The 26,908-nt window shown below is 42.4% G+C and overlaps 1 protein-coding gene across 3 annotated transcripts; it reads right to left on the bottom strand.

Annotated features, from left to right (window-relative positions):
* Positions 1-600: 600 nt before the first annotated feature.
* ELF3 (E74 like ETS transcription factor 3) lies at positions 601-26,311 on the bottom strand. Of its 3 annotated transcripts, none has more exons than XM_042466102.1 (9): positions 26,210-26,311; positions 10,441-10,611; positions 8,916-9,137; positions 8,109-8,198; positions 7,869-7,991; positions 7,286-7,378; positions 5,590-5,688; positions 3,907-4,102; positions 601-1,744 (listed from the first exon to the last, which is right to left on the bottom strand). In XM_042466102.1, exons 1-9 carry the CDS (start codon positions 26,253-26,255, stop codon positions 1,633-1,635), a joined length of 1,152 nt encoding a protein of 383 aa, XP_042322036.1. In that variant the 5' UTR covers positions 26,256-26,311; the 3' UTR covers positions 601-1,632. The 3 variants fall into 3 exon arrangements, with proteins under 3 accessions (XP_042322036.1, XP_042322037.1, XP_042322038.1); XM_042466103.1 differs by lacking the exon at positions 26,210-26,311 and adding an exon at positions 13,150-13,282; XM_042466104.1 differs by lacking the exon at positions 7,286-7,378 and having other exon boundaries at positions 26,210-26,304.
* Between the last annotated feature and the right edge of the window lie 597 nt (positions 26,312-26,908).

Raw genomic sequence — 26,908 nt, forward strand, 5'->3', positions numbered from 1 at the left:
GCTATCGCTGCTGTGGATGATGAGAGCTGTAATCAACCCATGTGGCACACACTTGGTTGGGAGACATGAATCTGTAGGAGGAGCCAGTGTGGTGTAGTGGTTTGAGCATTAGACTGCAACTCTGGTGACCAGGGTTCGACTCCCTGCTGGACCTGTAAACCCACTTGGTAACCTTGGACAAGCCTCAGAGGATGGGAGTGGCAAACCCATTCTGGAAAAAAAAAAACTTGCCAAGAAAACCCCATGATAGGTTTTGCTTTAGGGTCACCATTTATGTTGTAAACTGCCCTCAAGTCTATTTCAACCCATGGCAACCCTGTGGATAGAGTTGCCATAAGTTGGAAGCAATTTATGTAATATCCATTGTTTCGATATTATTATTATTATTATTATTATTATTATTATTATTATTATTAACCTTTATTTATAAAGCGCTGTAAATTTACACAGCACTGTACATACAATCTTTTTGTATGTTGATGTGTGAGATTTATCTTTCTTTTCTCTGGCATGTACTCCAATTCCTTTCCACCCCAATGAAGAGCCATTCTATGCTTTTATCCCCTGCCAGTGAATCTTTATTGACACACAGCACACAGATTTAAAAACCAACAAAACAATGATTTATTGGTTAATTATTATTAAAAAGCAGGAGACCTGTATGTCATGCAGGTGCAGGGCTCCCCTGGAGTCACCAACGAGCAGAAATACAACATCGAACAAATAGTCTTCCGATTTCAAAATAAAGATCTCCTTTTTTTTCCTTCAGCCCAGCTGAATATTAGCAAAAAACACAGTAATCATCAGTTTTTGAAAATGCCCAGTGCTTCCTGACACAATCACACATCCTTAGGTATGAAAAAAATAGATATCTATGTACATTATATAAACATGTTTACATATTTCACATAAATTAAGAGTCAGAAGACACTATTCCTAGGGAAGGTTGCTGTACTTTTGTAGAGTGAATTTTTCCACAAATAGTTGGCAAATAGTTGGGAAAAAGCCAAGCAGAAAGCTCCCAGGTTTTTCCCTTCAGGACAATCTGAGACCTAAGATCTCAGCCTTATGCAAACTAATGTTTGCCACTTTTAAAATGGGAGCATTAACCAGTCTGCTGCTGTATGTCCAGCCCATGCTCTGGAGTGGGTATCAAGATTATCAGCATTCCCATATTCTCTAGACACGGTGACCAATCTGAGTTCCCAGTGCAGAGAGGGCTTTGAGAATCAGTGGACCATTTAATGTCCTGTGAAATGGCCCTCTGGGACAAAGCCCTCGCCAAGAACGGCCTGTTCCTTCTGCCTCGATGAACTCTGTGCAGGATCTCAAACAGCCAAAGGCATTGTAATCCTAGTGAGTGTTGAAGCAGCCAGAGTCCAATCACAACAATGTAATAATGGTTCACAATAACCTACTTGAGCCAAAATATCAGCTGTAATTACCTGAACTCCCAAGCTGGGAGAGCCAGGACACAAGTCTTGCCCAATGGAAGGGCTTGAGTCTAAACACACGCTGCTTGAGACAGCAGCTTAAAGGGCTCAGAGCCCACAGTCAGTGCATTGAGCTCAAAGGTGGTCCTCTGAGCAAGAGTGGGCTAATTCCAAGTCCATGTGTAGCTCCCAAAGCTCCCTAGCTTCTGTCTTGCACCTCTTCCTCTTTCCACCCACTGGAGTTCTTCCCAAACTTGTACACAAGCCGCCGGCCATCCACTCGTTCTAAGATTTCCCGCTTGTAGTAATACCTGGTGGGAGGAGTGACAAAGTCAGGATCTTACAAAAAGGAAACCCAAAGAGAGCAAGTAACTTTGGATAGTGGTCAGATGAGAGGAATTATAGTACATGATTGAATAGGAAACTTGGGGCAGGGAGAGCAAAACAAGAGGTGTGGCAGGGTTTGGGATAATTTTCACATTAACAGATATGTATCAGATTTTATCCAGGTGGCTCAGGATGATGAACAAGAGGTTCTCATGTAATTCTCACTGTAACCCTGTGGGGTAGGTTAAGCTAAGGGACTGTGACTTATCCATGGCTAATAAACAAGTTTCATCATGGCAGAGCAGGGATTTTCAACTCAGGTTTCCATGCTTCAAATTGTAACCCTTACCTTTCAGTTTATCCCCCTCATCCTCAATGCCTGGAACTCCCCCTCAGAAAACTCAGTCCAAATGTAAGCAGTTGTCCATATTTTTGTCTCTTGCTATCCTTTTCTCTTTCACTTTCCCTCCCTCCCTCCCTCTCTCCCTTTCTAACATGTAGATTGTAAATTCTTTGGGCAGGAACCTGTCTGTTTTGTTTTTCTACTCTATGCATCACTATGACTAAATCCATTTGTTAATCTCAGTTACAGTAGATCTTTTGTCTCAATGGAAATTTAGTAAATCAAAATTTATGGAAGCTCCATTGAGTAAATGGATCTACTGTAACTGGAACTAGCAAGTGGCCACTAAGTGCTGATAGCTCATTATTAAATATACCTACCACACCAGATTTTTCTTTACTATTTTTAAAGATAGTAACAACCAGCACAATTCCCTTGGCAAAAGTTCTAGTTGGTACAGGCTGGCCCTATCATTAGGCAGAGTGAGGTAGCTGCCAAGGCTGAGAGTGGTGGCCAAATGCTAGAGGAGAGATCTGTGTGCGCTACATGGCCTGTCCTGCACCCCTAAGATAGCCTGTCATCCTCAGATATTGCATTGAAGTGCAATTTTGTTACCAGTATGGTGGTGGAATGGAGAGGGTTGCAAAATGCTATGGTACAGCCTAGTGTTTGGCTTCAAAGAATGATACACAGCAGCAGGGTGCTTGGCATAGGTTACAGATTGTATAAGTTGTTTGAGGAGAAAAGTGTACCTATGCAACATAGAAGAGAGGGAGATTTCCCTCCCTCCCTCCCTCCCTCTCAGAAACTGCCTGTATGGGCCAAATAAAATGGCTTCTCCCTGTCTTCTTGGCAGGGAGTCTGAACAACGCAGGACCCAGTCCCTGAGTCTGGTGCAAACAGTCCAAAGGATGTCCACTACATTCAGCACCAAACCTGGAGTACGCCCAATTTTAAAAAAGAGTAAGAAATCTTACTATTTGCTACAGATCTTCCCAGAAGATCCGGAGCCCTCTGTTGTGGTGACTGTTCGCACTCATGTTCTGCTATGCCACCCTGCACAGCTGCCAGTGTGCCTTGTCACTGAGGTCAGTACAAGGTGCCCAGCTATGTGATTGGCGCTGGGCACCTTGTTCTGATCTCAGACCAAGTGACAAGGTACAGCAGAGGTGACCCCACCAGACAGCACATCGGGATGCACAGCATTCCGGTGTTGCAATGGAGGGCCCCAAGTAATGGGGGGTGGGGAGGTCAGGCAATTCTCGGGGCCAGGATTCTGGCCCATGCAGACACCAACCTAATCTCTCCTTCATTCCTTATGTTTCTTTCAGGATAAACCAGTTCACATTGCTGTTCTTTTGGTGGCAAGACAAAGGCCTTCTAAGACATAATTTTATTCCTATTTGTGGGTTTTTCAGGCTATGTGGCCATGTTCTAGAAGAGTTTCTTCCTGGCGTTTCACCAGCATCTGTGGCTGGCATTTTCAGAGAACACTGGTGAAACGTCAAGAAGAAACTCTTCTAGAACATGGCCACATAGCCCGAAAAACCCACAAAAAACTGTGGATGCCCGCCATGAAAGCTTTGGACTTCAAATTATTCCTATTTATTTTTCTTAGTCCTGCTTACTGGTACATGTATGTTTTAAAGTGCTGTCTCATAGTTATTATGCACTTTTATTTTTGTGACAGGGTGGATCCACTGCAACCATATTTTCATTGTCTATTTTCTATGCATATTAACTACCCTAGGACTTTTCATTTATTTCACTGAAGGTTACTATTTTGAATAAATAAACACTTACCTCATGGCCCGGCTTAGCTTCTCATAAGTCATGCTACTGTTCTTTTTCTTTTGCCCCCAGAGCTGGGCCACTGCCTCAGAACGTAGGAATTTGAAGATGCCTTCACGTCGGTCTTCCCATTTCAATAATCCCTCGTTCATCTCTGGATGGATTAGGATGTCCCGGATAAATTCCCACAGGTGGATTCCTCTTGGGGCTGTTTATGAAAAAGAGAGAACAAGAAAACAAAATCATTCAGCTGTCTAGATCATGGATAGGCAAACTTCAAGAATTCCACCAACTGGAACCTGATGTAAAATACTTAACACTTAGAAATTCGTTCTAAGTACCAGAACTGAATATAGGTTACCCACTAAAAATACACACCTAGTTGACCTAGGCAACATAATTTGTGTGGAAGGAGGTTAGTTCATTCCTGCTACTATTAAATAACTGGAAGTCAGAGATTTTTACTAATCCAGTGCAAATCATCCAGAAAGCTGCCTACTGCTATATTACTTACTACATTTTGCCCACAGTTTATACCGTGGGCCCTTGGTATCCACTGGCTTTTGGTTCCAGGACCCACATGGATACCAAAATCCATGGATGCTCAAGTCCCGTTATATACAATGGTGTCCATTATATAAAATGGCAAAATCAAGGCTGGCTTTTGGGAATTTTTATATTTTGAAAATACTTTCAAGCCATGGATGCTTGTATCTGTGGATAAAAAAATCTATGGATATGAAGGGCTGACTGTATATTTCTCCACAGACACTCACATTTGATTGCAATGAAATACAAAAGTGCTCTCCCTGGTAGATAGTGGCATAATGGCACAAGTAACTTGCTGTGCCATGCTGGCTGGGGAATTCTGAGAGTTGTAATCCCAAAAATAACTTTTCCAATCTCTGGTTATAATAGGTTCCATACTTCTAAGAATGTAGAAGTCTTAACAGATACTTGAGTGAAGTTTTATTCACCTTGAATCTATTGTGTGCAAGTTCAGTCCAGATGGAGACAGCCTCAGTTTGGAGTCAATAATATTCCCTCTCTCTCACTGTAGTACAAAGGGCATTGAAGTACTGTACCCCAGGGCTGATCTAGTGAATCTGGAGTATAAATCCTGGATTTGCCATATGTTGTCTCATGGTGTAGTGGCAAAAGGCCAGCATCTGCAAGCCAAGTTGTTGCAGAGGCCAGTAAGATATGAAACTACATTTGTACACAAAGCAGGGCAGCATTCAAGAATCTTTAAAAAAGTTTGTGCAAACTTTGGACTGCACGCAGCAGTTCATCTATCTTCAACCAAATGCTGTAGCAATGTGGTGGACTATCCTTCCTATCATTTCTAGCCAATTTAACCACTTGTTATGGGACATGCAGTACAAAACAAAGAAGCAGTGTGGTGTAGTCATTTGAGCATTGGACTAGGACTCTGAAGACCAGGGTTCGAATCCCAGCTGGGTGACCTTAGGCAAATCATACTCTCTTAGCCTGAGAGGGAGACAAAGGCACCCTTCCACAACAAATCTTGCCAAGAAAGCCTCATGATAGGTTTGCCTTGGGGTCGCCATAAGTTGATAATGACTTGAAGGCACAGAACAACAAGTCCAACACATCAAGAAGATTGAGGGTTGGGGGAGGTTGCACTAGCAAAACACCTTGAATAGTCCCCTTCCAAGGGAACAATCTACTTACAGTGTTTGCTCTTTTTGGTTTCCAGGCAGTCTCTGTTGTCTTTGCTGACCTTCCTGGGCCTTCCCCTTTTCCGCTTCTTCAAATCTTCTTTCTTATATTCTGCATAGTCATCAGTAGAAAGAGAAGGAGAAATAGGACACATTTATACAAATGCCCCAGTAAATATCAATCTAATTAATATGCTTCCAAATGGCATCCCTGACATCCAATTTTTGTTTGTTTGCTTGCTTCCTTAACTGACACTTTAGACAGGAGGATGACATTTGAGAGTCAATTTTTTTTAATTTGGAGTTAAAACATTTCCCCCCCTTCTGATAGCACAATAGTTCACTGATTGATTTGCACATCACCTGCGTAATCAGAGTGTCCCCGTTTGGGAATACTGTACTATGATTTTATGACTCTGTGATTCAGTGACTCTAGGGATAGGTGGCAATTAAGACTAAATGTAAAGAGAGTTTTCTTCTTGAGCAGCATTCCCCATCCTGTATCCTTTGGATGTATTGTTCTCATTATTAAGCAGCATGAGTCGGCTAGTTGGAAATGATGGGTGCTGTAATTCAGTTTCTCTGTTGGACACCAGGCTGGGGAAGGCAACCAGAATACATAACCACTTCAGTATCAACATCTTCTGTTTCAACTGCTGTTTCTCACTTTTACTTGTCTCCATTTGCCACAAATAGCTTCACAATTTTTTCCTCTCTGTTCTACTCCCTTCAATGTTGAGTTGTGGCAAAATTTTCCAATATCAGAAGATCCTTGATTAGCCACCCTCCCTTCTGAGAATAGTATATGTGTTACTTTGTCTTGATGATAGGAAGGTATTAGCTTCTTAAGATTGTGGGTTGGTGGGTGGGTGCCTTCAATTCACTTGTTGTCTTATAGCAACCCCATGAATTTAATAGGATTTTCTTAGGCAAGGAATACTCAGAGGTGGCTTTGCCCATTCCTTCCTCTGAGTCTCCAGTGCTTAGATAGTAGTTGTATGTAAAACAAAAAAGCTTTGGTTTTAAATCCATCCCTCCTTGTAAAAGGAGAGGAGGGCTCATTTACAGTATCACCCTCTATGCATTTCTTCACACCACTGTCTGAAGAATAGACAGAGTTCCTTCTCCTTCATATTCTTCCTTTTAAAGAAGGAAAGGTAATTCCTCAGGGGATTTTGATTGAGAAAATGTTTAGTTGCCTCTAAGATCTAGTTTTATCCAAAGTATATACACAGGCCTGAAGCTGAGGTGAGAATTCATATTACACAATTAGTCTATGACCCCTACCTCCTACAGGTGTTGGTGACATCTGTGTATTTATATTTTATTTTTAAAATGTATAATCTGCCCTTCATCCACATGAGCCCTCAGCACTATGGCTGTAACGTTATAAAAAGACCAATAGAATATTGACAACATTACAAGGTAAGAGATTTTTTTTAAAAACAGCCAAAAACAAACAAAACACATGCCACATCATAACAGATAATGCACAGAAAGATGGTGACAGAAGGTGGGGAAGGGACTGAGCTGGGTCCTCTGACAGCTTGGAAGGGTTATTGTTTCAAACCACAGAATCCCACAGCCAGCAAGTCTAGTTCCTAAAATCAACTTTTTCAAGCTATGGAAGAATTCTTTCACAACTCGACATTAGATAGTTGTTTCTTGAAACCCAGCTTTTATCCTGAAAAGCTCCACCAATGTCTTACCATCAGAAAAGGGGCAATGCTTTATATCTATGGGATCAAGGTCCAGGTCACTTCCACCGGAGTCCTGGGACTGAGGGCTGTGCGACATTGTCCCTGAGGAGAGAGGAAAGCCAAGTTAAAACTCAGCTTCTGCTAAAAGACCTGAAATGAGTGTTGCTCAAATTACTTGTGTGAGAGTCAACAAGTTCTCTCTACTCAGAGAAGGTGGGCACAGCTTTCGGACTGGAGGAAATCTCATACTAAGGCCTGAGCCCTCTTGCTACTTGGATACAAACAGAGGGGTCAATATAGCAGCAGAGGCAAAGAGAGATCAGCTCCTTCCAGAGTGTTAATTCTTTGCTCTAATCATAGGAACAGAGCACTTGGGAATTTAGAACTTTCAAGACAGATGAGCTTGCCATGACAAGCTTAGAAGAACTGTAATATCCAGAATCCCCAGTTAACACGGCCATGGCAGTGTTGGCTAGCAGATTCTGAGGCTGTAGTTCCAAAAATTAACTTTTTCAGCCTCTGCCCTGACATTACCTAAGCCAGACCCTGGCATGAATCAAAGGGGAACCAACAGAGAAGAATGGGATTCTACCTGCAAAAGACACCGAACTATCTGGTGACATGGCTCCAGAGATGTAGCCAAGATCCGGCTGAGAAAAAGGGTGTGTGAACTTCATCTCGCTCAGGTCATCCTGACTACATGAGTTCCCCAGTTCTGGAAAAAAATAAAAAAAAGTTGAGATTTAAACACACACACACACATAGACATGCACACACACACCGTGAACAGAACCACACAAACACCAAGGAGCCAAGATATTCATCTCCTCACCTAAAGGACTGGAGTTGAGAAGGGCCTCTTGGGAGACATCTTCATTCCTCAACACAGATATAATCCAGCCAAGTTCATCTGGGACAGAGGCTACAAGTATTCAGGAAGAAGAAAATAATGTTTGTGAGTAATGAAGCCATCTGCTTTTTAAGAGACCCAGTGCCCCTCCTTGTTTCATCCAGGGACAAAATATAAGATGCAACCCTAGCCCTTGGCTTATAAAAAAGTTAGGACAAAATTGGGTCCTAGAATGCTTTCTAGGATTCCCATCTTCATTGGCTTTGTTCTTTTGTCTTTTAACTACAGTGGACATAGATAAATTTAGCAAGTGAAGTCCTGCTCGCCATTCCAGCATGGCATAAAAGTGATGGGAAAAGCTTTTCTCTCTGTGTGTGTGTGTGTGCGTGCATGCGTGGGTAGCTGATATTAAAAAGGCACAAAAGTTAAGCCATATAGCTACCATGCTGCTGTCCATAGTAAATTTCCATCACTGTCTCACTTCAGAGGCTCTTCAGCTTTTGTCAGACAGAATTCCTGTGAGCTAATACAGTTCAATGCTTGAAACCATTACTTTTTTGGATTATAAATTCTGGAATATCTTTGGTTAACATGGCCACTAGCTGGAGGACTCTCAGAGCTCTAGTCCAAAAAAGTAAATTTCCCAAGCTCTGGGCTCTGGGAAAAAGAATCGTGGCTGAGTAGTTCTAGACTTGGTAATCCTATCCAGTTTATACAATTCTTGAGTTTCTGTTCACACTTGTAGGCCATTTGGGGGAAGAGGCTGGTGTCGGGGGTGGCAACACATACCGATCTCATGCAAGCGGTCATAGAGCTCATCCCCAAGAGGCCCAAAGATGATTCCCAGCTGGTCCCGTGAGTACTGGCAAAGTGTGTAGCCATCCATGTTACAGCAGGAAAAATCAATGGCACTGGCATCATATTTGTTCTTCTCCACATGGTAGCTGATCCATTCCAGCACTTGAGATCTGCTCCAGCAGTGTGGCATCTCCCCATACCATGTTGGTTTGCCTGTCCAGAGGTGGAGAGAATTGGGAGGGGGGAAAGGAGCAGGATTAGTTGAGCAGGTGGCGCACTGGATGCTGCATTGCCAGTGCCAACCCAACCCCTAGAACAGTTTGCTGCCTGAGAGGCACAGGGTGCGGCCGGTTCATTTACGCACAGGATTTATCTTGCTTAGTCACTGTGGTTGGGTTAACACGTACACCTGTCACCTGCTCCCTTATCTTTGAACATGCCCCTCCCCACTGGGGTGAGGTCATTTAGGACAACAGCTTCTTAGCTCCCAGCTCAACCAGTCATAACTACATTAGAACAGGGGTGGGCAGGCTCCAGGCTTGCAGGATCTACTTTGGGTTTTGTTATGTTTTGTTGTTTTTGCTTTTTAACTAAAACTGCAAGATCCAGCAGCCAGAGCCTAGTGTAAAAGGACTACCCTTAGAATTCAGAGCCAGGTATTTATACACCAGAACCAACAAAAGCTCATAGTCCTTCCACAAAAAAAATCTACTCTTGGTTAACCCCAGCTTTCTTCATTTCAATAGTAGAATTTAGAGCCACAAAATTTCTTCTTGCTGATCATAAAGTGAACTATTGCAAAGCACCAAGATTTCCCTCTAGATCCACATCTACTATTGCCCCACCTCTGTATTAGAAAACTATATTTAGCCAAAAGCAACAGTATCTACAGAGACTTTCAATGCCCAATGGTCCATCATTTGCAAAAGGTTACAGGATAAAGTTTATTGTTTCTGGAAAAGCAGAGAGTAGAAAAACAGTGAACAGATCTGGATTCCACACTGAGGATTTATTTAACCTAGCACTTCACTTAAACATTTGCATTGAAGGCCTCACACTCCTATCTTTTTTCAAGCTCAAGGTACCCCATATTTTATAAAGGGAGGGTGGAATGCTGAACGTGGAGGGGGAGAATTACTTTCTCAGTACAATTCCCCAAATCTGCAGTAAGTATAGCCATGTCTATGTTGTTTGGGAGTTCTGCGAACTGTAGTCTAAAAAGCAACTTTTCCAAGCTCTGAAAAAAAGTATATTATAACATATTTTAGAGCATATTTCACAGTATTTACTTTTAATTAACCTGATACTACTTAAGGAGATTAATATCTCCCATGAGTTCAGATTAGAATACTAGCCTCCATACATACAAATTATACCTGTGGTGCTATATTCCTTCTGCTGTAGGAAGCCAAGTCCTTCAGGACCAATTCTTCAAATGTTCATGCAAGATACAATCTCTCTCTCTCTCTGACTGTATGGCCCAGATCCCATTACACAATGCAACTTGGTAGCCTACCTGTTGTCTCCATTGCTGTGTGTGTATTAGAAAGAGCAAGAGAAATGTTGTCATCATCCCCAAGGTGGGTCAACAGGTCTGGGTCAGGTGGTGTTTCCTCTTGCTGGTACATGGCGCTGATATAGTTGGAAATGAGGTTGCTTATTTCACAGGATCCGGCCATGGCTGTTTCTGACACAAGATTGGAATTGTTAGCCTCAGGGATAGATCCACTCAGTTCAACTAGAAAGACGCTGGCAGTGAAGCAGGGCACAACACATGCAGTGCCATCACTGGGAATTTGCATGGATCAAACAGCCTTTCCTTTTCCTATTCTATTCTCAGCAGTTCTTATAGTCCCTTGTGGGATTAGCATCTCACCAGCATCCCAGATGGCCTCCCCCAAAGGAGAGCCACAAATTTTTCTGCCTAAGGAGACTGTGAAATAAACCAAGCTATGATCCAAATTCATTAAACATACTGACCTAAATTGCTGTTTAAGTCCTGCCTAGAGTAAACCAATTTAATCGATGTGTTTATCTGTGTGTTAAGTCACAATTCAACAATTGGTTTAATGGGTCTGCTTTTGTTGGGACTAAACAAAAGGATGCCAAGCAACTTTACTGGATTTATATCCCACTTTTCCTCCAAGCAGCTCAGGGTGGTATGCAAAGTTCTCAGTTCCATTTTTAAAATCTCACAACAACCCTGTGAGGTAGGTTAGGCTAAGAGAAAGTGACCAGACAACAGTCACCCAGTGAGTTTCATACCTAAGACCTTAAAGTGACTCTTCCCCAGTACAAAACCTTAACTCCAGGGTTCTTTTCACAAAACTTTCTAGCTGAAATTTAACATTTTCTTCAATTACAAATATAGGCAACAAAGTATCAGCAATGCCTGTGGCTTTATCACCAATAGAAACTATAAATATTATCAAATCACCTTATAGTTGCTGCAGGTATCTCAAAGTATTGTTTATGCTCATTCTACTTTGAAATCACTGTCGTTATAGATCCACAGCTAGATCACAACCGGTACATCTTAAATCATACTAGCTCTTCATTTCCATTGCTCACAAATTGCAAGGGACAGTACTCAAACTTGACTGTGGTACAAAAATGACATTTTTCCCACTTGAGAAATGCAAGCAGAAATATACAGAAGACAAAAAGTTGAGCTTTTATACCTATAACTAATTCCAAATTCCCGTGCCCATTAACTTTTAAGAGTGGCTACTGAGTGACCCATTGTTCTGTAAAAATGTTACATTTTAAGATGTGTGGGTTTGGGCTCTCTTTTGTTTCTATTTTATTCTAATATAGTCAGTGTTAACTCTGCATACATCTCCACTAGTGAAAATGTCCTCTAATTTGCAAGCTCCTTTGCCAAGTTCCAGTTGAAGCTCCCAAAACTGGAGAGAAGAGTACTTGCACAGTAGTTGCTTGGGTGTGTACAGTATGTAGAAAACAAAAAGGAGAAGAGCTCCATGTACTGTTGGATGATCAACTGTTTATTCCTTTAAAAGGAATAAACAGTTGACCATCCAAAAGCATGTGGAGCTTGTCTCTTTTATTCATGATTTAAAGTACTGTACTCTTTCTTCATGTGTATAGTATGTGCCTTCAAGTCATCAATCTATTTTGTGGTGACTCCCTGAATGTCCTAGAGTTCTCTTAGGCAAAGAAAACTCAGAGGCCTTTCTTTATTCTGAAATACAGCCTACAGCGCTCTCCCATCCCAAGCCAGGGCTGACTCTGTTTAGCTTTCAAGATCATAAGCATCTAGCACCTTTAGGGTATTTAGGCAATTGCCCAATGGCTTACTCTGGTTTTTAAAAAAAGTCTGTCCTGATTCAAGCTGGCCTCACATTAGCCTCTGAGCCATTATCATTCATCACTGACAACCCCTAATCCCTCCCCCACCTCATCTTGTTTTTGGACTTTAAATCTTCAAGGAAGGGCAGGTCGAGCCCCATCAATTCTGTAATCTGTGCTTCATTGTTGGAGGTATACAAATGCTAAATTCCATATTACAGTGGACACCTGCTGGAATGAATGAGCCAACCCAGGCCATGCATTCTCTTGCCAGAAAGCTGGATGAACTGGAACAAAAAGGTAAAAAATTGTAAGCTTCTTTGAGATCAGAATCTGAATGCTTCATTTAATCCAGTACTTTGTTTCCAATGTTGGCCAGTCAGATGCATTTGGATGATCACAAACTGAACACAAAAAGGTGGTGGTCAGTTCCTCTGCTTGTCCTGATCGAAAAGGCAAGGGGGCATCAAGATGAAATGAAATGCCATGGCGTCACCATAAATAGATATGTAAATAGACTTGAAGGCATATACATAAAAAGCTGATGGTCAATTGCTCTGCTTGTACTGATCAACAAGGCAGGGGGGTGGTTACATAGTGGCAGCAAAATAAGCAGTTATTAATCAGATCATGAAGTGTACAAAATTTTCAAGTTGTGGTGAAAAGTTACTTTTTTGCATTATAACTCCCAGAATACTCCCAGGCAGCCTGGCTTGGAAAAGTTATTCTTTGGGAGTATAACTTTCAGAACCCTGCAATCAATGTGGTCTTGCTGTGGGATGACATAGTCCAAAATTAGCAACTTTTCCCCATCCTCTGCAACATTCTTATCAGAGCAGAGTTAAAGACCAGATCAGGCCTAGCTATGCCGCATCTCTCCCACCCACTTGGGTGCCAGTCCTTCCCATGTACCTACCTAGCAGGTGCTCCAGCAGCAGCAACAACAGCAGCTAATCCACACAAGAGTAGGCTAACAAAGCAGAATCCCAGAGACTGTTCAGCTGCTCACCTGTGCCCTGGTATTTGTGACTCCTATGTATGGCTCAGCCCCTCCCCATACCTGTCCCTTTTATAGGGCGCTGTAAGTAACATGATCTCAACCTCTAGGGGAATTCCAAGCACAGGTACTCAGCTCCCGCCTAGTGAATTTGCATAATATGTGCCACCTGGGCCAGTGCCAGCATACCTTGCCGGGAAATAGGGGCTGACAGTTTAATCATTACCGGAGGAGAGCTTGGCAGAGGCTGTGCCAGTTTCACCCAACATGGTGTATTTTTACTTCTACCTTCCATATCACTGGTGTTTGTTTGCAGATAAACTGCCCTGCTTGTACCTCCATTGCCAGGAATAGAACTATATAAATGGGTTTGATGGGGCAACTGCCAGGTTCCATCCCATGAGAGGAAAGCACAAGACATTGGAGTGGAGGTGACACACAGGTCAGCTGGATGAATTTTAGAAACACAAACCAATCATCAGTAAATATAATCAATCAAAAAGGCAATAGTTGACATATCTGACAAGGAGTGCTTCACTCCACAAAAGAGCGTGATGCAATACAACTGTCTTTTAGGGTGGTGCAGCATTCTTTGTTGGTGTGGCTTACTGTGAAAGTGAGCCCCAAATGGCAATTCTGTACTCATTTGCCTGAGTACAAACACTATTAAAGTGTTTGCACTTCATGATACTTTTCTTTGAGTAGACATGTATAGAGTTGCACTAAAAGTCCAATAGAAATGAATAGGATTTAAATTAGTTCTGGATTTAGTGCCATTACATTGCTTTCAATGAAATATGCACCCTGATCCTATGTATGTTTGTTCAGTAATAAGTACCAATGAATACAAGAGGACTTATTTCCAACTGAATATATATGGAACCTACTATTATGTCTACTTGCCAAAGGCAAATAGCCAACCTGATAGTCTCTCCAGATACTGCACTCCTACCTTCTTCAGATAGCATGGCAACCAGAAGGTTAGGAAAGAAGCCTTTGTCAGGTTTTCTAGTTCCTATATTGATGAGTTGCCTTCAAGAGGTATAAAAGAGCAGTACTAGTTAGGAGACATGACTAGACAAACTTGTCAAAGGGAAAACCTTTACCTTTACTGGTTGGGAGAAAACTGGATTTCTGCAAGAACTAAATGTATTCTTCATCTATAGAAGGCCATAGCCTTTGTTTAAAATTGAAATTTTATTTCTGAAAAATATAGTAATAATATAGATTTCTACATACACTTCCTCAAACAGCTAACAGAGAATTATCACCTCATTTAATCACCAAATCAACAATAATTTTCAGAGATGTGGAATGTATAATTACACACGGTTTCCACATCTTCGTATCCCATTTTTCCATTTATGTTCTCAATCACAATTATCCATTTATCCCACCATTCTTTTCCCACTCTAATACAATGACTGCATAGCCAGAGATGGCTGTAGTCTTGTTTGATATTTTGGTTTCACAATCTACCAGCTGTTGTTTATTGGAGTATTAGACCATCAATTATCCATATTCAGTAACAGAATCTGAATTACTGAAATATTGCTGGATAATGTGGCATGTTCTTATTGCTGTTGCTGCTGCTGTTATTGATTCATTTGTATCCCACCTTTTCTCCTATCACAAGTTGTTTTTTTTTTTTTGCAAGATTTTCATAGAATCATAGAATAATAGAGTTGGAAGCAAGGGCCATCCGGTCCAACCCACTGCCATGCAGGAAATCCCAATCAAAGCATCCCTGACAGATGGTCATCCAGTCTCTGTTTAAAGACCTCCAAGTAGGGAGACTCCACTACACTCCGAGGGAGTGTGTTCCACTGTTGGACAGCCCTTACTGTCAGGAAGTTCTTCCTAATGTTGAGGTGGAATCTCTTTTGCTGTAGCTTGCATCCATTGTTCCGGGTCCTAGTCTCTGGAGCAGCAGAAAACAAGCTTACTCCCTCCTCAATATGACAACCCTTCAAATATTTAAACAGGGCTATCATATCACCTCTTAACCTTCTCTTCTCCAGGCTAAACATTCCCAGATCCCTAAGTTGTTCCTCGTAGGGCATGGCTTCCAGACCCTTCACCATTTTAGTCGCTCTCCTTTGGACATGCTCCAGTTTCTCCACATCCTTTGTAAATTGTGGTGCCCAGAACTGGACACAATATTCCACGTGGGGCCTAACCAGAGCAGAATATAGTGGCACTATTACTTCCCTTGATCTAGACACTATACTTTTATTGATGCAGCCTAAAATTGCATTGGCCTTTTTAGCTGCTGTGTCACACTATTGACTCATGTTCAACTTGTGATCTACTTGGACTCCCAGATCCCTTTCACATGTAGTCTCATTCAGCCAGGTGTTGCCCATCCTATATCTGTGTATTTCATTTTTCCGCCTGATTTTTTTGAGAGGAGGTTTGCCATTGCCTTCCTCTGAGGCTGAGAGGGTGTGACTTACCCAAGTCACTCAATGGGTTTCATGGCTGGGTTGGGAATCACACCCTGGTCTCTGAGATTCCTAGATTGCATCCAGACTGGAGAAATAACCCAGTTTGGCACTGCTTTAACTGCCCTGGCTCAAGGCTATGGAATTTTGGGAGTTGGAGTTTGTTGTGGGTGCAGAGCTTCTCCAGCACTCAAACCACAAACTGTCATGCTGGCTTTCTTCAAGGTGCCCATTAAAATATTCTCCATCCAAAAGTTTCAGTTAAAAAATTATAAGTTATTTTAAAATATAATTAAACACTCTATTGAATTAAAATCTTTTAAAATCTATAAGAAGATAAAAATCAAAAAGACACCACAAAATTAAAAGCCCATTGCAATAAATTCCCAAAAACCTGTTGGAATTTTAAAAAAAGTTTTAATGTACTGGTGGAAAGACCGACTAAGGAGGGAATCCCAGAGCTTGGGAGCAGCCACATACGGCACTCAAGAATGCAAGGGCCTATATCCCCTTCTGTGCTGGCAAAGCATAAGCATCCGATGTTTATGCAATGGTATTTTTCTACATGACATGCTGGGGTCCATTATGAGCCATGTGTGTGCATCTGCATGAGATTTTTGCAGAACTAAATTTTAAACTTTAACCTCTGCACTGTGGGTGAATTAAAATGGCTTGAGTCAGGGGGTAATAGATAACGTGTTATATAAGTGTGTAAAAAGTACAACTACTGGTATATCCTGGAGTTACACCAGCACAATGCTCCAAAAAGTCTGATAGAACCTTAAAGATTAACAAATTGATCTTGGCATGAAATTTCAGGGACAATAACCCAGTTCAACAGATGCGCACAGCATTGTCCAAGATTCAGAGCTTGGAAAAGTTATTTTTTGGGCTACATTCCCAGAATCCCACAGGCATCCTGATCACTGGTGATACTGCTTAGGGAATTGTCATTCAAAACAGTAACATTTCTAAAATCAATAATATTTGTATATGTCAAATGTGGGTAACTTATTTAACTCTAAGGCTAAATTAATTTCAGGGAAGTTCTTAAGGATTGCATTCCACTAGCAGATGGAGCAAGAGGCAAAGGGATTGGAACAAAATACCAATATATTTTCGCTTAAAGCTCTTGCTACTAGTACCTAAGCACTAAGAGAGGCCTTTCAACATTTTAAATTGGGGTTGAACCTGTGCAAGAAATATGAAGCTATCAAACAATGTAAAGGCCATCAAGAAAACCCAAGAGATTAGATCCCCAGAAAGTCAAAGCTTTGTCCCATAGCCTGAGGTTCCCTATTCCTGCTCTCTATATATGGTTGACCCTTAACCATGCTATAATAAATTTGTTTACCGTATTTTTGAAGGCATCACAAGACTCATACAGTCAGCTCTCCTTATCCACAGATTCTTTATCCACGGCTTGAAAATATTTTTGAAAAACATATAAATTACAAAAAGAAAATCTGCTACTTTATATAAGGGACATTATTTTAGTATCTACTATATTTAACAGGACTTGAACATTCATGGATTTTGGTATCCACGGGAGGTCCTGGAACCAAACTCCTGCAGATACCAAGGGACCACTGTGGTTAGTTTTGGTGTCTCTAACACAGCTATCCCACTGGAAATTTGTCAGTTTTAACAAATACAAAAGGCATTCTTGTTTCAGCTAAAAATAACAATGGCAACAAAAACTTGTTTGTTGTGACATAAGTCAGTGTGGACTATAGATAACTTAGATAAAGGACTCTAGCAATTCCTCTGATTATTAGGTGCAAGTGGGGAGGGGGTTCTTGTTGGTTTTTCCTGACCACAGTTAGAAGCAGGATGCCTTTAAGTCTTACTGAGAAGAGCCTATATTTATGGCTTTCTAGTGGAAAAACATGAGGGTAAGAAGGCTCTACAGCTTCTTACCCTCCACTGCCCCCTTCTGCTACCAATGCAAGGTAACAACAAAGGATTTTCACAAGCTAGCATGATGTAATAACACTTTTGGCCTTCATTGCTTCTGTTGTTAATGTTATCTGTATAAGTACAAAAGTGGAAGGGAGCTGTCTTATAACCAGGTCAGTGTCAGTTTTGCATTCAACAGACAGGCTGTGGAAATGCAAAAAGGAAAAAAAGGTGATTTAATAATAATTTGTGACAACATCCATTGTCCCACAGAATTCAATGGAACTCATTCTCCCTGTTCATGTCTTAAATTGGGATGATTGTGTTATGAGCTGGACAGTTGCTGTTCTCCCTCTTTCTACCTGGAGGAGAGTAGGTCTTAATGGTGTCTGCACTATTTCTTCACATCAGCTGCAGCTTTGTGGAGATTCAAACTAACCTGTTTAGCTTGCTGGGCTACAGGCAATGTACATGTCACACCCTATTGACGTCAAACTCTAATAGAATGGCATTTCTGAGAATGTTGCCTGGCATGGGGTTTGCCCTAATATTCTGATGCCACATAGGAGGCACCAGGTCTGGTTGGTGAACCCTTCCACTTCACAATGGAATTTACACTAACAGCAGTCAATGGAGTATCTACCACTTTAGTCTTTTATGCAGGGGTAGGCAACCTTTTTGAGCTGGGAGCCGGGTTGCTGTTCCTCAGACAACTGGGGGGCCGAAGCCAAAAAATAAATAATAAAATAATTTTTAAAAAAATTAAATAAATAAATAAACCGGGACAAATGTAGGACAAAATTTTCTAATGGAGGGCACTTTTTAAATAATAAATGGAGGGCATGCGAAAAAATTTGCTGATCTTTAAAAAAAATGTTAAGATAAATGCATGTTTCTGAGGCTTCTATAGACAATTGCCCCACCATGCCCCTCGCACGAGACGCCAAAGGCCCCGGCGGCAGTCGGCGGCAGGACCGGGCTGGGGCCGGTCCCAAGGCCTTGCCAGGCCGCATCTGGCCCCTGGGCCGCAGGTTGCCTACCCCTGCTTTTATGTATGGCCCATTTGATGGTCAAGAGTAGTGGTTCTCAGATTTTTTACCCTTGTGATCCCCCTTTACAAACAAAACAAACAAACAAGCTTCATTTATATACCGCTTCATACCGCCTAAGCAGTGTCTAAACGGTTTACAACTGTAAGCTAATTTGCCCCCAACAATCTGGGTACTCATTTTAGCAACCTCGGAAGGATGGATGCAAGCTTCAGTCAAGCTTGAGCCCTTTTCCTGGTCTTGAACTTGCAACCTTGTGGTTTTGAGTTTGAGTGAGTGGCTGCAGTACAGGCATTTAACCACTGCACCACCAAGGATGCTGTGCCCCCTCCACTCAAAATAGTATATGAAAAAAATATTTTATTTGTTTGGTTGTGTGTATTTTCATTCAAACATTCAGGTATATTCCTATTTTAACATTTTAAGGAATATAGCTCCTCCTCCTCCCTTAGGGAGAAAAAGAGGAGGAGGGAGGATCAGTACATCCAAGTCTCATCACACACACAAACATCTGGGAGCATCCACCCCATAGTTTGAGAACCACTGGTCACGAGGTCTCTGTGTGGATTCAGACCATTGTAATCTTCAGCCTATAAGCAAAGAAGTCACATCTGGCTCAGCAGTTTTATTTCTCTCTCTCTCTCTCTCTCTCTCTCTCCTCATGGAAGGTTCCTAGGTTTTGGCAGCTGCATGGCAAATAGAAATTCAACAGGTTTTGCTTTCCTAGGTATGCTACTGGCAGAGGGTGGAGAACGCTTCACCTGTTGAATTTCTAAGGAGTCACATGCTTATCAAAGGCATTGCATAGGAGTGGGAGGTGAATAGGTGAACAACCCAACTCAGGTTCTGTTTTTCTTCAACACTTATTTGTATATTTATGCAAGTTTGTTTTGGGGGGGGGGCATTGACAAAAGAGGAGAAAGCAAATGCCAGAAAGGTACTTAAACACAAGTCCTAAACTTCAATATAACAATTGTGGGGAGCCACTTTGGGGCAGGGGACTGGACCTCCTCCCGCATTGCCCACGCATAGCTATTCTCAGGGTTATCATGGAGTTCCCATTCAAAGGCCTAATCTGATAGTCTGGATGGAGCTCAGTTTACTTCAGCTTTAGCCAGCATGATTGTGGATAATGAGAGCTCCAACAGATGCATACTGAGCGCACCAGGTTGTCAACCTTAATAACATTAAACAAACAAGAAGGGAAAGTGGATCCAAGTTTAACTCCTCTTTGAGTTAAAAGACAATCTTCAGGGTAGAAACATTAAAGACAGCACTGAGTTCGACATAATAACAAGATTCTGATGCTGTATAAGGCAGGTTCCTATGGACTTTGATTGATTGGTTATTTTTACATTTCCAAAGGGCATTTTTATCCAAAGCCATTTAACTGTACACCACCTTTTCTCAATAAATAGTTTCTAAGGGTTCTCTTTTCATCCTCTCTTTCCAATGGACTGTAAATTTTTAGAGATCAGAAAGGTTACTTTGGGGAACTACAATTCCCAGAAATCTGCTGGCAGAGTCTGGGCATTATAGCCCCAAAAGTTTGGGCATTATAGCCCCAAAAAGTAATGTTTCCATATTTTAATATTTTACACCTTTCCTGATAACATGTGTATAAAAATCCCAGAAAGGAGGAGAAGCCATCCCAAAATCTACAGCTGCACAATAACTTTATTAGGATAATATTGTGGTGACAGTTTATTTATTTAATTCGCATCCATGTCTTATGAACACATGTGATTTCAACTGTAGATTCTCTGTTAAAGCATGTATTTATGGGGAAACTGAAGGAGTTGGGCAAATGGTTACGCTTCCCCTTTTGTTTATTCATATGCTGTGAATAATGATTATGTTATGTGACTAAAGCTCATGTCAGCTAAGGATAAAATAAAGTGTTTATTTGATTGGATAAAAATGAAGTGTTGACAAAATTGATAAAATAAAATGTTCGTCCATGGGCTGCTGGACTGAAATCAAAGTTGCAAGGAAATCTCACAAGGCAAATATAGAGCTATTCATTCTAGATTCACTTGACCTAATAAATACATATCAGGAAGCATAATTAAATAGCTTGGAAGAATTAGTTTTTTAGATCATCTAGCTAGACATCCAGATGATTTGGTCTGCAACACCCACATTCTCTTACTACTGGCCATGCTGATGGGTTGATGGAGCCAAAACACCTGGAAAGCCAAAGATTCCTTTTCCCTAATCTGCATCTCTACTTTGGTCAGAGGACCCTAGTCAGCCTCGTTTTCCTAGCTATCTTTCTATGGAGTGCTCATGGCTTATACTGTAAGAGTCTCTCTGTGTCTAAGAATGTACAGAAACCCCAGTTAAGATGCACTCAGAAAACTTTGCATAGGCAACTTTGCCCGGGCTGATAGGAAACTGAAGACATTTCATCACTTGCAGGTTAGTAAAGTGTTGACCTATCATATCTGACACTTATTGCCCACGTTCCTCTTTCCTTACAGGGCCTGAGGACCATAGTTTAACCAGCTACATGGCTACTCACAACTGAATGGTCACAGTTGCCCACCTAGAGCATTTCCATCCTTGAAATTGCCACTTCACAGAGGAAACAGGCACATCAGGCCAAGTAAACCTCGACAGGACTCCCCTCTAGTGGCTTGTATATTCCAAGCAAACATGTTCCCTGTGGGTTCCAACGTACAAAAGGGTTATGATGGTGTAAATAATAACAGTAGAACTTGGTTTGAATCTGTGTTGTTCACATGCATTTTGAGTGCATCCGATTACATTTTGGGTGGGGGCTGCCAAAAATGCTGCAAAACCAGGCTTAATCCATCTCAAGTTTTTTTTAATTTTTAAAAAAGTTTTCCTGAAATATTTTCATTGTCAGCTGTGTGGATAACCAATGTAGGTAGACCCAGGGATAAACTCGGATAAAACTCTGCATGTCTTGAACGTGTTTTAAATAGATTTGCATCATTGACTCTATCTTTATTCACAGTGCTGACACGTCTGAACAACAGAATTTGCAGAAATGCACATAGGTGTGGTTCTGATAAAAAAAATAGTGTGAACAACAAATCAGAAATACATGAGTTCATGGACCTTATCAGACGTGGGGGGGTTTGCAGCTCAGATCCACAGTCACTCCTGTTCTAGCAGTGCAAAGTGGGATGTTTTTTCACACCAGATCCAGAGTCACTCCTATCTAGTAATGCGAATTAAGGTTAAAATGTGATGTTTTACCACACCTAGTTGCCTTTCTGTTGCCCTTCCGAATTGAGAGGGAAGCGGAGTCAGTTTGATTCCAAGCAAGTCACGTGATGCGGATTCAAGCAAAGCAGAGTGAGTGCACATTGTATTACCACACCAGAGCATACTTTGAGGGTTCAACGATTTGAATCAGTACCCTTGCACATGCTCAGAGGGGCTCTGGACACTGTCCTCCTTCCCTGCCCCCTCCTTAGCTGTCATCCTTCATCGGGGTCTAGGAGAAGGCAGGGGATGATGGGATCGGTGGCAGGTTGAAGGAGAGGAGCAGATTGGGGTCCAGGAGGATGCAGGGGATGATGAGATAGGTGGCAGGGTGAAGGAGAGGAGCAGATCGGGGTCTAGGAGGATGCAGGGGATGATGGGATCGGTGGCAGGCTGAAGGAGGGGAGCAGATCGGGGTCTAGGAGGACGCAGAGGATGATTGGATAGGCAGCAGGGTGAAGGAGGGGAGAAGATTGGGGTCTAGGACGCAGGGGATGATGGGATAGGTGGCAGGGTGAAGGAGGAGAGCAGATTGGGGTCTAGGAGGACGCAGGGGATGATGGGATAGGCGGCAGGGTGAAGGAGGGGAATAGATTGGGGTCTAGGAAGATGCAGGGGATGATGGGATCAGCGATAGGGTGAAGGAGGGGAGAAGATCGGGGTTTAGGAGGGCGCAGGGGATGATGGGTGGCAGGGTGATGGAGTGGAGAAGATGGGTGTCTAGGAGGACAAAGGGGATGATTGGATTGGTGGCAAGGTGAAGGAGGGGAGCAGATCGGGGCCTAGGAGGATGCAGGGGTTGATAGGATAGGCGGCAGGGTGAAGGAGGGGAGCAGATTGGGGTCTAGGAGGACGCAGGGGATGCAGGGGATGATGGGATCGGCTGGTTGGCAGAGAGGAGGAGATGGCATGAAGGAGGGGGATGACGGAGCAGGACACAGGGGGCCAAGGGGGGTGACATCGGAGTGGTTTTCCACACCAGATCAATTCGAAGTGCAATCGAAGTGAGCTTCAATGTGAATTCTCAGCGCTGTGTAAATTTACAGCGCTTCATAAATAAAGGTTAATAATAATAATAATAATTCTGTGAAGTCACTTTTTTCAGTTTTATCAAATAAGAGGTCACTTTGGAATTACTGCAGAAGCACCTCACAAGGAGCTCCCATAGAAAGGAATGGCATCTGATAATACATTCACTTTACAACATGAATGAGCATTGCTGGACCCGCAGTCACGTCAGAACTGAGCTGGAAAATCTCCAAAAAGCTTCATGTGATATACTCCCCTGTTGCTACGATAACAGAAATTGATTTCTGTCCAAGACTAGTGAAAAACAACAATAAATTATTAGGAGCTGTGGTAAAGAGGAAAAAAGGTGGTACACTTATTACTGTGGCACAGTATAACAAGTATGCTGTCATGAGTCAGAGCCCAGAGAAGATGGCAATAAAAAGTTACTTCTTCCCTACTGTTTCCTTTGTTGCCTACTTAAACTGAATATTTCAGAAGCATAGATCTACAAATTAACAAAGGCCCGTTACAGACAGGTGTTTGCTCCGCCCCCAGTATATACTAGGGGTCGGCCAAGGACCCAGCGTCCAATCAGGTCTCACCCCTAGTACGTACTGGGGGCGTAAAAATGGCAGCGCCCTATACACATGGGCGCCACCATTATGACGTCACGGCCGCGCTGCCTCCAAACGGAGTGGCGCAGACGTGACGTCCTGGCACCCTTTCCGCGGCACCGGAAGGAGCTCCATTTTGGAGCTCCTTCTGGGTTTTGTGTCGCTGCTGCAGCCTTTACACAGCTGCGCCAGCGACACAAAGGAGAAAGGGGCCGAGCGGCCCCTTTCTCATGTTCCCCGCCGCTGTCAGGGTATTCTTGGGGCTTGAAGCTCTAAGGACACCCTTTTCCAGGCCGTGGGGAAGCAGCCTTTTGCCGCTTCCCCGCGGCCTGGAAAAGCAGCGGATCAGGGTCTCAGGGCTGCCGCTGTGGCAGCTGAGCCCCAATCTGTCGAGGAAAGGGGCGGATACAGGCCGCCCCAAAGGGGCGGTCTGTAAACCACCAAAGTTTCACTAAGTAAAGTTGGAGCTTTGCTCTGGTGCCACAATGAACTACAACTCCCAGAATTCCATAGCATTGAGCCATGGCAGTTAAAGTGGTCATCAGGCTGGATTATTTCTGCAGTGTGAATGCAGCTTTACCCTCCACAGGGTAGTTCCATGGAATCTTATGACTCAGTGATTCCCAGAGCCTTTTACTCGATTACTCAGTCAGAGCCAAATAAAAACAAACCATCCCCACAGGTACAACCTGAACAACCAGCTCCGATTGTAACTTGCCCTGTAGCTCGATAGGTCAAGGCCGATTTGGGTCATACATGACAGGTTGGTGTGTCCTAGTTGTATATAGGATCCTTACAGTAATTCCATGATACTACAGTGCTTCTCGGGTACGGATTCTTGTTTTGACATGAACTTCACAAATTATTAGCTGTCAACTGCCAAAAGCCATCACCTGTTAACTGAAATGTTCAGGATCTTTTAACAAACTAAGCATTTAGAGAGACTGAGATAAATCTCACTGCCGAATACATTCATTTGGACTTGAGTTTTTGCATCTTCCACTGTGAAAAAGTTAATTTTTGGAATTCAACTCCTGGAATAATCTAGCAGGGGTTGCACTCCTGGAATAACCTAGCCGGGGTTGAACTGGCACTCCATTATGTTGGGGTTGCACTGGTATGATTTCTGTCCCTTTCAAATAGTCATGATAAATTCTTTCCACAACAAAATGGCTTTCAAAATTACAGCTGCTGAGCCCTATATGAACATTTTCACTCAAAAGATCCCCACTGTCACCATGTTTTCTCCTAGCTGTCCACTCAGCATTTAACTACAAACATAATGGAGCACATGACATAATGGTCATCATCAGGGCAAATAGAATTCAAGTCATTTTGGACCTATGGTGGCCCTAAGTTAACCTGAGAGGATTTTGCTTTGCTTTCCCCAAGGTCACCCAGCATGTTTTCATACCCAAGCAGAGATTCAAACCCTTATTTCTAGAGTCATAGTAAAACACTCAAACCACTACACCACACTGGCTCTCTAAGCACACTACAGTACTAGCAAATGTCAAATAATTAGAAAAAAACAGCTAGCTGTCCTGTTCTATATGTATGTGTGTATGTATCTTCTAGTTGCCTGTTGAGTTCTGACAATCTCATTTATTTTGATAAGGTTTTCTTAGGCAAGTAATACCCAGAGGTGGTTTTGCCAGTTCCTTCCTCTGAAATATAGCCTACAGCACCTGGTATTCATTGGCGGTTTGCCATCCAGGTACTAACCAGAACTACAGAGGAATAGGCAGTCTCGTCATGTTCATCTCACTTCAACTGTTGTGCAGCAGAGATATAACTAGAAAACTTTGAGTGTGAGGAGCACAAATGGCAGAGAAGTATATAGCCCTGATCTCATTTTTTGGCCATTGCTTACCATGACAGAAATAGGGAAGTCCTACATGACACAGAACAAAAATATGAAGGTGTAGCATTCAAGCAATACCTTCTCTGAGTAATACTGAACCAATGAACAGGCAATTCAAACATTTCTGGTGGCTCACTGTCAGAATAATAAATTCATATATTTGCTACACAGTGGTACATTTTGAAGTGCAGGCCCTCATTTTGGTAGTCCCAAAGATAATCCCAAAATGCAGGCACCTGGATTGAGATTTCTGTTATCTAGGAAATGTATGGTTTATCTATCAGTTTCCATCTCCACTAGGACCAAGATGTTTTGTAAAAGTAATGGGTATTGCCTGTACAATAACATGGAATCATAAAGTACAGCCAGCCCTATGTATCCACAGATTCAAACATCCACAGCTTGAAAATATTTAAAAATATATAAATTCCAAAAGCAAACCTTGATTTTGCCATTTTATATAAGGGATACCATTTTACTACACCATTATATAAAATGGGACTTGAGCATCCTTGGATTTGGTATCCACAGGGAGTCCTAGAACCAAACCCCAGTGGATACCAAGGGCCCACTGTAGTTTGGATTATAACTGGGAAGAGTCACAACAATAGCTTTATTTCTGTGTACTCTCAGCTAAATTCAGAGAGAACAAGGGAATCCAAGGTCAGGAGAAAGGTAGGTGGGTGGCAGATAATGTCATCATCCCTATCAATCAAAAAGTCCCAGAGCTTCAACCTTGCAAGCCCTGGCCCCTTTACACCACTGCTGCCATATAACAGTCCAGTTACAAATACTGATCAGTTGCACTCACACGTTGAAGGATTGGAAGAGGTCTGCTGGAGTCCATTTTCCTTTTCTTACCTAAGAATCTGTTGGCTTCTTCACAGACGTCCCTCTCTGCTTCCATTTTATCTAGCTTCAGCTAAGAGATGGCATCTGATACTCTGATAGTGAGAATGTGCCAAAGACCCCCCAAGAAGCAATGGCAGCTCAGAGGAGAACAGCTTAAGCCCTGCTCAGTCACACCAGGGAGGTACTTTCCTGTCTCACACCAGAGAGATGCAATAGCTACTAAGAGAGATCTGCAAAGAGAAGAGGAAAACCACAAGAGGCAAACGGCCCACCCAACATGCGGTCAGCACTAATAGCAGAGTGGGGGTGGAAGCAAGAGGAGAAGAGATACTAGCTGTTTTAGAAAGCTTCACCATAAACTGTATAAGAGGAGTCTCTGTGTGTACGTGCCTTCAAGTCACCTGTTGACCTATGTGACCCTTTTAATTTCATAGGGTTTTCTTAGGCAAAAAAGAGTCAGAGGTGGTTTTGCCAATTCTTCCCTCTGAAACAGAGTCTAGAGCACCTGGTTTTGATTAGTGGTTTCCCATCCAAGTACTAACCAGGGATGGCCCTGCTAAGCTTCCAAGATCAGATGGGATTTGGTGCCCTTTAGGGTACTGAGACCCTTAAGAGGAGCAACCTCTTCCCTCCTGAGCTAACTCCAAACTAATTTTGCACTTTGAACTATGATTGCAGTAACTGAAATAAGCTGAGGGCAAAGAGGGA

This window comes from Sceloporus undulatus, chromosome 4 (genome assembly GCF_019175285.1).
Source record: "Sceloporus undulatus isolate JIND9_A2432 ecotype Alabama chromosome 4, SceUnd_v1.1, whole genome shotgun sequence".
NCBI classification, from domain to species: Eukaryota; Metazoa; Chordata; class Lepidosauria; order Squamata; family Phrynosomatidae; genus Sceloporus; species Sceloporus undulatus.

Coding starts and splice junctions, on each gene's coding strand:
- ELF3 (XM_042466102.1), bottom strand. CDS start 26,255: ATGGAAGCAGAGAGGGACGTCTGTGAAGAAGCCAACAGATTCTTAG. Junction 5,689..7,285: donor GCATTGCCCCTTTTCTGATG/GTAAGACATTGG, acceptor ATGACTATGCAG/AATATAAGAAAGAAGATTTG. Junction 4,103..5,589: donor AACCAAAAAGAGCAAACACT/GTAAGTAGATTG, acceptor TTTCATAAACAG/CCCCAAGAGGAATCCACCTG.